Source organism: Mixophyes fleayi, chromosome 9 (genome assembly GCF_038048845.1).
Source record: "Mixophyes fleayi isolate aMixFle1 chromosome 9, aMixFle1.hap1, whole genome shotgun sequence".
In the NCBI taxonomy this organism is placed as follows: domain Eukaryota; kingdom Metazoa; phylum Chordata; class Amphibia; order Anura; family Limnodynastidae; genus Mixophyes; species Mixophyes fleayi.
In genome coordinates, this window is record NC_134410.1 from 21,503,148 (window position 1) to 21,515,827 (window position 12,680).

The 12,680-nt window shown below is 44.7% G+C and overlaps 1 protein-coding gene across 1 annotated transcript in view; it reads left to right on the forward strand.

Moving 5' to 3' along the window:
- The first annotated feature begins 3,134 nt into the window (after positions 1–3,134).
- RASGRP4 (RAS guanyl releasing protein 4) overlaps positions 3,135–12,680 on the forward strand; it is a 36,737-nt gene continuing 27,191 nt past the window's right edge. Inside the window, exons 1-6 of the mRNA XM_075186857.1 lie at positions 3,135–3,340; positions 10,909–11,120; positions 11,307–11,412; positions 11,519–11,572; positions 11,863–11,997; positions 12,195–12,342. Coding sequence (XP_075042958.1) covers positions 3,318–3,340; positions 10,909–11,120; positions 11,307–11,412; positions 11,519–11,572; positions 11,863–11,997; positions 12,195–12,342 — 678 coding nt within the window. The 5' untranslated portion in view covers positions 3,135–3,317. The remainder of the gene's footprint in view (positions 3,341–10,908; positions 11,121–11,306; positions 11,413–11,518; positions 11,573–11,862; positions 11,998–12,194; positions 12,343–12,680) is intronic.

Here is a 12,680-nt window from a genome sequence, read left to right on the forward strand (position 1 = left end):
CACTTCTGCTTCACAGCGCTGGGGTCATGAGTTCAATTTCCGACCATGGCCTTATCTGTGTGGAGTTTGTATGTTCTCCCTGTGTTTGCGTGGGTTTCCTCCAGGTGCTCCGGTTTCCTCCCACACTCCAAAAACATACTAGTAGGTTAATTGTGCTGCTTCTATGCCTAGTTGAAAGTACATTTCCAAATATGCATCTGAGATAAGGGTGCCAGGTTAAAATAAAGGACACTTAGTAATTACCAGCATTTCTTACAATTTGTCGCTGGGCAGATCCATCATATGGATCACTGACTATACAGACAGAGGGTGTTACATACCAACAGAGCACATACTAATCTGCAATATTCCCTGCCAGCAATAGCTTTTATAGACCTAGACAATGGGGTACCGTACATTTATAAAAAATTAAGTGCGTAGTAAAAAAAAAAATATACAAAAAAAGAGGAGCTGAAAGATAACGTGCAAAATTGCATAACATTTCAAATAAAAATTGAGCCGACATTTTTTATTGATGTCCCCCAAATGTTCTTGTTGTACGTCAGGTCTGACGGATATTTACCTGCACTAATTATAAATTATTAATCGGGCAAACCCTGAACATGGCAGCACTGTGGCTAAGTGGTTAGCACTTCTGCTTCACAGCGCTGGGGTCATGAGTTCAATTTCCGACCATGGCCTTATCTGTGTGGAGTTTGTATGTTCTCCCTGTGTTTGCGTGGGTTTCCTCCAGGTGCTCCGGTTTCCTCCCACACTCCAAAAACATACTAGTAGGTTAATTGGCTGCTAACAAATTGACCTTAGTGTGTGTGTGTGTGTGTCTGCCTGTGTGTGTGTTAGGGAACTTAGACTGTAAGCTCCAATGGGGCAGGGACTGATGTGAATCAGTTCTCTGTACAGCACTGTGGAATTAGTGGCGCTATATAAATAAATGGTGATGATGATGGTATACATGTAGGTGGACATAGGGCTGCTATATCCGTAACATGACACCACTAACAATGGCCATAATGCATATCCCCAACATTCCTGTTATTCAGTGGGACAGTCCTGAGCTTCTATGGGCAAAAGGGCAGACGCCTATAAGACTGAGTGTGTAGCCATCAGGCTTATGGCATCCTTGTAGTATAGTACTGGCTATCTTTGGCTGTGGCAGCCTTCTTGGCCTCCTGGCTAAGAACAGGTGTAGATGCCCATGTACGCTGTGGGGCTTAAAGGCGCCCCCTGTAGTCGATAGGCTGTCACCTGGTCCTCTGGCCAAGAGACCGGTGGTGTTAGGAGCCCGATGTGCTGATGATTAACGCAGGACCGGGGTGCCTGAAAATTCACCGGTGATGAACCTGCACCCTCACCATGGACAGAGTACGTCACGAGCATAAGCACTTTTTAACCTCCTTGCCTCACATTTTATTTCTTGGTCAGGGTCTTTTAGCTGGACCATAAATTTTTTAGACCCACCGGCCCTTGGGCTAAGTACTTTTTTCATGTTTTTTGTTGGTTTGTCTTGTGCGGCACATCTTTCAAGGGGTTTGGCTATAGATCTTTATGGGCGGCCCTCTTCCCAAGTCATCGGAGACTCCCTCCTTGTTAGCAGAGATGAAGAATCGGTTCCCTTAAGGGAGAAGGGGGCCTGTCCGAGTCTTGCGGTGGAGGTGTACCCAAAGACCCTTGACCCCCGGAGGTCGGGGATGTCGGGGGCTCTCTCTAGCTTCGGTGAAGAAGGTTCCTGAAAACCCTTTTTTGCTCTCTGGGGCATTCTAGCTCCTGAGGGATGGGGAAAATGGGTCTCTTTCCATTTAGGGAAGGGTGCAAAAGTCCCAAGCTCCCAGCACATTCATAGACCGCACTGGATGATTTGGAGCACGCACCTCAGGTGTATGTACAATGTACACATGACACATGAATAGAAACCACCTCCATTTCCTCCTGCTGTCTTGACTTATTTAAGACATAAATGAGGCTCAAACGACCGGACAAAAATGAAACCATCAAAATGTATTAATGTTAGTCATAATAAGTAGAACTCTACAGTACTTCATACTGTTGATGCCATGCTCATCCGCATAACAAACCGCAGTCCAGCAACGCTGTTTGCACAAAGGTACTTCCCAATAATAGAAATTAGGTGGCATATTCAATTAGCCGCCATGTTCAGATGAAAATTGCGGCTGCGCATTTTTTATGTTAATATGGAACTGCAACATCGCGGCTTTCTCTTTGCAATTCTATGGGGTGCGAAGGAAAACGCGGAGTGCCTCCCCTAGGTGTGAACATATGGATATGCACCTAGGTCAAACAAGAGTGTTTGCGCATATAACTTTGTGCTGTGATATGAAGCTCCTGTCAAACTGTTGCACAAGATTTTGGTGCAAAAAGTACCTCTATGTCCCCTATCACTGGTACGCTTGGGCTGTGCAATATATTCTTCTAGCGATACATTTACTAACCTGTGGGTTTGAAAAAGTGGAGATGTTGCCTATAGCAACCAATAAGATTCTAGTGTCTAGGTGGTCAGCACTTATGCCTTACAGCACTGGGGTCGTGAGTTCAATTCCCGACCATGGCCTTATCTGTGAGGAGTTTGTATGTTCGCCCTGTGTTTCCATGGTTTCCTCCGGGTGCTCTGGTTTCCTCCCACACTCCAAAAACATACTGGTAGGTTAATTGGCTGCTAACAAATTGACCCTAGTCTGTGTGTCTGTCTGTGTCTGTGTGTATGATAGGGAATTTAGACTGTAAGCCCCAATGGGGCAGGGACTGATGTGAGCGCTGCGGAATTAGTGGCGCTATATAAATAAATGGTGATGATGATGATTTATTTATTACATTCTACAAAATGACAGCTAGAATCTGATTGGTTGCTATAGGCAACATCTCCACTTTTTCAAACCCAGTTTAGTAAATATACTCCTAGATCTTCTCCTGATAATAACATCCATCTCTTTACATTAGGTAGTAGTCCAGCCTTTCCTGTGTTTGCATTTTTGGGGGGTTTTTGTTAGTAAAAGAGTGAGTTGTCAGGGAGGGGGTTAAATGTTTTAGACAACATAGAGAGGTGCGTGTTGTGTTTCGTAAGTCTATGGTTAGACTTGCTAAGAACACTCTCTGTATTCTCGCCTTGCTCCTAATGACACAGTTACAAGCAGTTCCTCTTTATCAGTCTACAGAAGAAGAGACACTCCCCAGTCACTAAGCATTCACCATCCCTCAAAACTGTGTGTAATGACACGGGGGTCGGAAGCAGAGGAACTTTAGGCAAGGAAGTTTATCAGAAACCCCCCCCAGACCCCTGTACTACATTTCAGACTTCCTGCAACATGAATCGCAAAGACAGCAAGAGGTGAGACTGTGTTGCCCATGTGTGGTGAGACACCAGGGACTGTGTGTAGCCTCAGCTGGTCAAAGTGGTTGTATGGATTTGGCTATTGCTTTGTAGTTCATCATTGTGGAGTTTGTGTGCTATGACTTTGTCAGCACACTTAAAGGACTGAAGAAGTCTCCCAGCTGGGTTACAAGACTTCAGTTCCTGATCTGGTTTCTGTCAGTTATAGAGCTGTATATATAGTATATTATGCTAGCTGACTAATTCTGAAAAAGAAATGATACCCATGAACAGGCCAGATAGACTTTAATCTGAGATGTGCTGTTAAATGCTGATGTGAAACTGTGACTTTAAGATCACACAGGGGGAACTAGAAAATAAGAAGAGAGTGTGTAATAAGTTGTGCAAAACTGTGTACCAGCAGAGTGTCTCTGAACAGCCTGTGTCTGCTGCGGCCCCTTTGTGTGACATTGACAGACACATGTATGTGTGTGACACTAATAGACTGGTCTTCTCCTGTGTGTAACTGTCACAGACCAGTACTCTCCTATGTGTGTGATACTGACAGCCTGGTCCAGTTATGTGTGAATGCGAAACAACGACAGACAGGTCCTCTCCTGTGTGTGCGTGACACTGGCAGGCTAGTCCACGAATGTGTGATTGTATAGCACTGACAGGCTGGTCCTAAGCTCTGTTTGTGTGTGTGTGTGTGTGTGTGTGTGTGTGTGTGTCTCACAGACTGGTCCTCTAGTGTGTATGTGTGTGTGTGTGTGTGTGTGTGTGTGTGTGTGTGTGTCTCACAGACTGGTCCTCTAGTGTGTGTGTGTGTCTCATAGACTGGTCCTCTAGTGTGTGTGTGTGTGTGTGTGTGTCTCACAGACTGGTCCTCTAGTGTGTGTGTGTGTGTGTGTGTGTGTCACAGACTGGTCCTCTAGTGTGTTTGTGTGTGTGTGTCTCACAGACTGGTCCTCTAGTGTGTGTGTGTGTGTGTGTGTGTTTGTGTCTCACAGACTGGTCCTCTAGTGTGTGTGTGTGTGTTTGTGTCTCACAGACTGGTCCTCTAGTGTGTGTGTGTGTGTGTGTCTCACAGACTGGTCCTCTAGTGTGTGTGTGTGTGTGTGTGTCTCACAGACTGGTCTTCTAGTGTGTGTGTGTGTGTGTGTGTGTGTGTGTGTCTCACAGACTGGTCCTCTAGTGTGTGTGTGTGTGTGTGTCTCACAGACTGGTCCTCTAGTGTGTGTGTGTCTCATAGACTGGTCCTCTAGTGTGTGTGTGTGTGTGTGTGTGTGTCTCACAGACTGGTCCTCTAGTGTGTGTGTGTGTCTCACAGACTGGTCCTCTAGTGTGTTTGTGTGTGTATGTCTCACAGACTGGTCCTCTAGTGTGTGTGTGTGTGTGTGTTTGTGTCTCACAGACTGGTCCTCTAGTGTGTGTGTCTCACAGACTGGTCCTCTAGTGTGTGTGTGTGTGTGTGTGTGTGTGTGTGTCTCACAGACTGGTCCTCTAGTGTGTGTGTGTGTGTGTGTGTGTCTCACAGACTGGTCCTCTAGTGTGTGTGTGTGTGTGTGTCTCACAGACTGGTCCTCTAGTGTGTGTGTGTGTGTGTGTGTCTCACAGACTGGTCTTCTAGTGTGTGTGTGTGTGTGTGTGTGTGTGTGTGTGTGTCTCACAGACTGGTCCTCTAGTGTGTGTGTGTGTGTGTGTGTGTGTGTGTGTGTGTGTGTGTGTGTGTCTCACAGACTGGTCCTCTAGTGTGTGTGTGTCTCATAGACTGGTCCTCGTGTGTGTGTGTGTGTGTGTGTGTGTCTCACAGACTGGTCCTCTAGTGTGTGTGTGTGTCTCACAGACTGGTCCTCTAGTGTGTTTGTGTGTGTGTGTCTCACAGACTGGTCCTCTAGTGTGTGTGTGTGTGTGTGTTTGTGTCTCACAGACTGGTCCTCTAGTGTGTGTGTCTCACAGACTGGTCCTCTAGTGTGTGTGTGTGTGTGTGTGTGTGTGTGTCTCACAGACTGGTCCTCTAGTGTGTGTGTGTGTCTCACAGACTGGTCCTCTAGTGTGTGTGTGTCTCACAGACTGGTCCTCTAGTGTGTGTGTGTGTGTGTGTGTGTGTCTCACAAACTGGTCCTCTAGTGTGTGTGTGTTGGTGCGTCTCATCATCATCAACATTTATTTATATAGCGCCAGCAAATTCCGCAGCCCTTTACAATTGGGAACAAACATTAATAAAACAATACTGGGTAATACATACAGACAGAAGGTAAGAGAACCCTGCTCGCAAGCTTACAATCTATGGGACAATGAGAGTTTGAAACACAAGGTCATGTGCTACATCATATTGCACATTGGACCAGTTAGAATGCAAAGGTAAAAATATTGAATGGGCTGTGTGATCAGTCACACAGCAATGTTGGTCACAGGGTTGTTGTTTTGTGTTAGCTGTGTAGAGGGGGGTAATAGGGTAACCTAGGGAGATTAAGATGCTGGTTGAGGAATATTATAAGCTTGTCTGCAGAGGTGGGTTTTCAGAGAACGCTTAAAGGTTTGAAGACCAGAGGAAAGTCTTATTGTGTGAGGGAGGAAATTCCACAAAGTGGGTGCAGCCCGAAAAAAGTCCTGTAACCGGGAATGGGAGGATGTGATGAGAGTGGAAGAGAGACGCAGATCTTGTGCAGAACGGAGGTGTCGAGTTGGGAGATATTTTGAGACAAGTGAGGAAATGTATGTCGGTGCAATTTTGTTGATGGCCTTGTATGTTAGTAGAAGAATTTTATATTGCATTCTTTTAAATACAGGCAACCAATTAAGAAATTGACAGAGTGGCTCAGCAGAGGAAGAACAGTTTGCAAGGAAAATCAATCTAGCCGCTGCATGCAAAATAGATTGCAGGGGTTCAAGTCTTACTTTGTGAAGACCAGTAAGGAGGGAATTGCAATAGTCAATGTGGGAGATGATGAGTGCATGAATTAAGGTTTTTGCAGTATCTTCTGTGAGATATGTGTGTATTCTGGAAATGTTCTTTAGATGTATGAAATATGATTTAGATATAGAGTTGATGTGGGGAATAAATGATAGTTGTGAGTCAAGGATTACACCTAAGCAGCGAGCTTGCAGGGTGGGATTTGTGGTCATGTTATCAACAGAAATAGAAATGTCAGGCAGTTCGCTTCTGTTTTTGGGTGGGAATATTATTAATTCAGTTCTTGAAAGATTGAGTTTGAGTTGGCGAGAAGACATCCAAGATAAAATGGCAGAAAGACAGCCAGTAACACGAGACAACACAGATGTCGAGAGATCAGGAGAGGATAGATAAATTTGTGTATCATCCGCATAGAAACAATGTTGAAATCCAAAGGAGCTTATTAGTTTTCCAAGAGAAGTGGTGTAGATAGAGAATAGCAGAGGACCTAGGACTGAGCCTTCTGGTTCTCCAACTGATAAAGGAAGCGGAGCGGAGGTGGATCCAGAGAAATTAACACAGAAAGAGCGATTCGATAGGTAGGATGAGATCCAGGATAGGACAGTGCCTTCAAGACCTAGGGATTCAGGGGCGCACGCAGGATTGTCAGGGATTTCAGGGTCCCCTCCCCCCAAAAAAACAAAAAACACGCAAAACATGCGCAGCAGCTCCGTTTCGGCAGCGCTGTCCTATACAGCAGCCGCGGCGCCGTCAAAGAAGCGTCCGCGGTGGTGCAATACAGCACCGCCGCGGACGCTTCTTTGACAGTGCCGCGACTGCTGTATAGGACAGTGCCACTATGGTAGGCACTTAGTCAGCGGAGGTGGGGGTTTCTGGAGACCCAAAAACCCCCCCTGCGTGCGCCACTGGGATTGTAGCGTTTGTATGAGGAGAGAGTGGTCAACAGTGTCAAATGCAGCAGAGAGATCCAGGAGAAATAGAAGAATTTAGAAGTGATCAAATCAATGACAACCTTGGACAGCGCAGTCTCTGTGGAGTGTTGAGAGCGAAAGCCTGACTGAAGAGGATCAAGTAGGTTGTTTGCTGTAAGAAAGTGTGTGAGGCGAGTCTCACAGACTGGTCCTCAAGTGTGTGTGTCAAGTGTGTGTGTGTGTGTGTGTGTCTCACAGACTGGTCCTCAAGTGTGTGTGTGTGTGTGTCTCACAGACTGGTCCTCAAGTGTGTGTGTCAAGTGTGTGTGTGTGTGTGTGTGTCTCACAGACTGGTCCTCAAGTGTGTGTGTGTGTCTCACAGACTGGTCCTCAAGTGTGTGTGTGTGTGTGTGCGTGTGTGTGTCTCACAGACTGGTTCTCTGGTGTGTTGTAATTTTGTATGTGATACTAACAGATCGGTCTTCTCCTTTGCAGGACATTAACAGCTTGTGTGTGTGACTCTAGACAGACTAATCCAAGGCCATTGCAAGTGGAAGCTTCCTTTCTTTCCCTTTCATTAATCCATGCCCTAAGATGTGTTACCATTTCCTGTGCAAAACAATGTGGAAACCGTAATATACTGGCTGTGAATCAGTTTGCATGTAACTTATAAGCATTACAGTAGTTATGATCTGGTAGATCACACTGCTTGTACCTATACACAATCACACAACCAGGTACTAAACCTGTATGATTAATACATATAACTGTAATGATGCCTCCACCTCTAAACACCAGACAGACTGTGTCACTGAGGGGCCTATTTATCCAGCCTATAACCATGTAGAAATGGCTGTTCCGCATGGTTTACATAAATTTAGGTATCGGAGCTATTTAAGAAAAGTATAATGCTGGGAGATATCAGAGATATCAGAGATATGACGCAAACTGACACAGAATACCGCAGTCCCCATAATTCCTAATGGGAACTGTGGTCTGGAGCAATTTAGCTCAGAATGGCATTAGTAGCTGTAGCCTGTTGACTAGAGCATCGCCAAGAGGGATCTTCAGATCCTACTCTACCTGCTGGACTGTGCGAGCGCACGACCCGATGTTCCTTCGTTCACCACTGTGATAAGCACGAGGTGAAAGAAGTGTGAATAGAGCCCAATCATTACAAGTTCTTTTCTAATGGTAGCACGGAGGCTCAGTGGTTAGCACTTCTGCCTCACAGCACTGGAGTTAGGAGTTCGTTTCCTGACCATGGCCTTATCTGTGAGGAGTTTGTATGTTCTCCCTGTGTTTGCGTTGGTTTCCTCCAGGTGATCTGGTTTCCTCCCACACTCCAAACACATACTAGCAGGTTAATTGGCTGCTATTAAATTGACCTTAGTCCAGCGGTTCCCAAAGTGTAACAGGGGTGCTGCGGCCAGGAAGAGAAAAAAACCCAAAACAAATCAAATCCTCCTCCTTCCTCGCTTCTCACATAATGTCGGGCGTGATGATGTCACACCCGACATTAAGTGAGAAGCAAGGAGGGAGGAGGATACTGGATCCCGGGCGCCGCCGGATTGGTACTTTTTTTTCTCTTCCTAGCCCCCACAGAGGGGGCAGAGTGAGTGGATGCAGAGGGGGCAGAGTAATTGGATGCAGATGGGGCAGCGTGAGAGGATGCAGAGGGGACAGAGTGAGTGGATGCAGGGGCACAGAGTGTGTGGAGATGAAGGTGGGCACAGAGTGTGTGGAGATGAAGGAGGGCACAGAGTGTGTGGAGATGAAGGTGGGCACAGAGTGTGTGGAGATGAAGGAGGGCACAGAGTGTGTGGAGATGGAGGGCACAGAGTATGTGGAGATGAAGGAGGGCACAGTGTGTGGATGAAGGAGGGCACAGAGTGTGTGGAGCTGAAAGAGGGCACAGTGTGTTAATGAAGGAGGGCACAGAGTGTGTGGAGATGAAGGAGGGCACAGTGTGTAGCTGAAGGAGGGCACAGTGTGTGAATTAAGGAGGGCACAGAGTGTGTGGAGATGAAGGAGGGCACAGCGTGTAGCTGAAGGAGGGCACAGTGTGTGGATGAAGGAGGGCACAGAGTGTGTGGAGATGAAGGAGGGCACAGTGTGAGTTAGCTGTAAATTATTCTTTGACAGAAATATAATTGAAAAAAATATAAAAATATTCTTTTTCCTTGGATTTATGTGAATTAGTTTTGAATACAGCTAAATAAGTATTTCTGTCCTGACCTAAATACTTATTGCGTTTTTTTGACCCAACTTCTTATAAAATAGGACTGCTTGGTAATTATTTTGGAGAGGTGCCTTGGAAATTTGAAAATTGAAAATTATGGAGACTCTAAAGGTGCCGCGAACTGCAAATGTTTGGGAACCACTGTTTTAGTCTCTCTCCAGTCTCTGTGTGTATGTTAGGGAATTTAGATTGTAAGCTCCAATGGGACAGGGACTGATGTGAGTTCTCTATACAGCTCCGCGGAATTAGTGGAGCTATATAAATAGCTGCTAATGATGATGATAATAATATGCAGTCCCAGCATGCTTGTAATGGCAAATTGCCCCTTTAAGTCATCTGTCATTGCTGCGAATAGTGTTGATGACAGATGTTACTTAATAGGACAAAAATGCAAATGATGTCAAATAGACCCTGACTTTACTGTAGAAATGCTCAAACCTGCAAATCAGTTAAAAAAAATAGTTGGAATTTCTCAAATTTTAGAGCCGGTAAAAAAAATTTCAAGAAAGACAACAGGTTCAATCCTGTTAGGTAGGGTGCAGGCAGTTTTGTATTCGTGCATGCCGGTTTGCACAAGTCAAATTAAAAATGTAATAATTTATGGGGCATATTCAATTCCGATCCTGATTCGCGGGATCGCGCCGGAACGGCTGCGAACGTAATCCGCGGTACCGCAATAACGTGGATTTTCGTTCGCAGCCCATACCGTATTACCGGCAGTTGTGCGCATTTTCCGCGGTAACGCGCGTTACCGCGCATCGGATCGGAATTGAATTTGCCCCTATATGTCTTTTTAATTGCAAATGGTGAACTGTACAGTAGTATTCACAATTCAATTAAAAAAAATGTAAAAATTTAAAAAAACACACACTCTTTAACTTGAAATCGAACTTCGAAAGCAAGCAACAAATTTTGAAAGGCATGTTCAGGGTCCATAACAGACTATCAGCAGCATCAGCTATTTTATATATAGCGCCACTAATTCCGCAGCGCTGTACAGAGAACTCACATCAGTCCCTGCTCCATTGAAGCTTACAGTCTAAATTCCCTAACATACACACACATAGACAGACTGTCAGAGACTAATGTCAATTTTAAGAGCAGTCACTTAACCTACTAGTATGTTTTTGGAGTGTGGGAGAAAACCAGAGCACCTGGAGGAAAGCCGCGCAGACATGAGGAGAACATACAAACTCCACACAGATAAGGCCATGGTTGGGAATCAAACTCATGACCCCAGTGATGTGAGGCAGAAGTGCTAACCACTAAGCCACCATGCTGCCCCAAACATCTATGTATGTGAATTTGAAACTAGTTGACATTGACAGGTGCTCCCCAGTTCATTAGACAAATGATATTTGCATTCCTGTCCATCTTATTTTTAGCAAAATCCCTCTTAACACAAGTTTGAAAAAAAAATAAAGCAAAAAAAAAGGCTCTCAATGGTCAAAAAATATAACAATAATTTTGTTGCACGTGAATATTACACCTATGCTCAAAATTTCATTTTTCACAGAAAATCTCGCTTGGAGGTTTCAACTCAAATTGTAAGTACCAATGGAGTCTGCCTTCCAGTTAAGAGCCGAAACAGTCAGTGCAGGAGGAGGAGAAGGATGACCTGCCCAAGCCCGGCTGAGATTAACAAGGCCTTGGTGACTGTAACACTGGCCCAACTTGGGAAGGGCTGCAGCCTGGAAGAACTGATGGAGAAATGCATTCAATCCTTCGGTAAATTGTCTACTATGTGTTACGCAATATTTTGGAGACCCACTATTGCATATTAAACAGATTAGGTGGAATGTCCATCAAATTGGATTTTGTTTCTCAACTGTATCATCATTACTCACATGGATGTTCAATATCTATTGTATTGACCATGTCCTTTGTCTTACTTTGTTTCTCCTGACTGAGAAGATGTGGATGGAAAGCTTTGGAGAAATGAGGACACCGTTCACATGATCCTCGTCATGCACAGCTGGGTGGTACCATCGGCCGAGTTTGCTCGAAAGCTTCTGCAACTATATCCTTAACCATGTCGAAATGGGGTCAACGTCTAGGATAGGTAGAGCTCATTGTGCTTTCTTGTCCTCCCAATTCTTGCGTTTAGATCCTTAACCACCAATTACCTACAGGGAAGCTGAGCAAAGCCAAAGAAAAACACAGATCTGCCATCTCCTCAGGTAAGTGTCCTTCTGTTATGTTTAATGCTCTCCACTGTGTCACATTTTTACTGGCCTGCATACATACGGTGGGAAAACAGATAACAGGTGATAGAGAAACAAACAAGTGGCTTTGGGTTGTATGATTATTAGATGTACGTGTTGCCAAACACTACTCATAAAATGAAAACAAAATATCACACCTCTTGCATTACTGTGCATTTTAAAAAGGTGGCTCGTATGATATGAAACCAACTCATCTCGCTGTTCATGTGTCTGTAGAGCTAAATCCAGCTCTTCATCACCTTCAGGTTCTGGGTTAATCAGTATCCAGAGGTGTTTCAGCTTGACAATGAACTGGAAGAGCTGATGTGTGATTTTTGGGAGGTGGTGAAGGATCGGAGACGGCCAAGTGATCACCGACGGAGCTCTGACACATCGTACATGTAAGAACTTCTTGTGATCCAACATTTTCCAGACTACACTGTATCCTGAATGATTAACTCTCATGAGAAATAATCTAGAATGTCCTTATATCTGCCTTGTGTTCCATACGTTGCTTCGTCCTTGGACATGTTTTAACTCTTCTGGATCATTTCTTCCTTTATCACCATTACTGTTCTTTTATCTTTGTCTATGCCAGTTTTGACCATGACTTTACAAAGGCTTTTCCCGAGTCGCCTAGTTTCAATAAAAAGAGGAAAGTCTCCCTTCTCTTTGATCACCTGGAGCCTTCAGAATTGGCAGAACATCTCAGCTACCTAGAATTCAACTGTTTCTGCAGGATTTCGGTAAACATTTAAGAGTCTTCTTACTAAGACCATGCATGCAACTCTCAATATGAACTTTCAGGACAGACCTCTTTCGATTTACTTTCAGATTGGTTGGTTTCTTGAATCCCAACCAATTTGTTCATTCAATATAATTATTCAGTATGGACCTACAGTGAAGTCATTCCATGTAACCTTTCACTTTGGATTTCTGTAGGGGTTTCCCCATATATCCGTGGACCATGAACTGAATGCACGGATCTTTCATCCAGCAATCTCATTATCTAAAATCTCACAAAAATGTGTGTTTCTTCCGATAACTTCAAAGGGTTATTCCACCCAAACTGGAAATTCAGTTT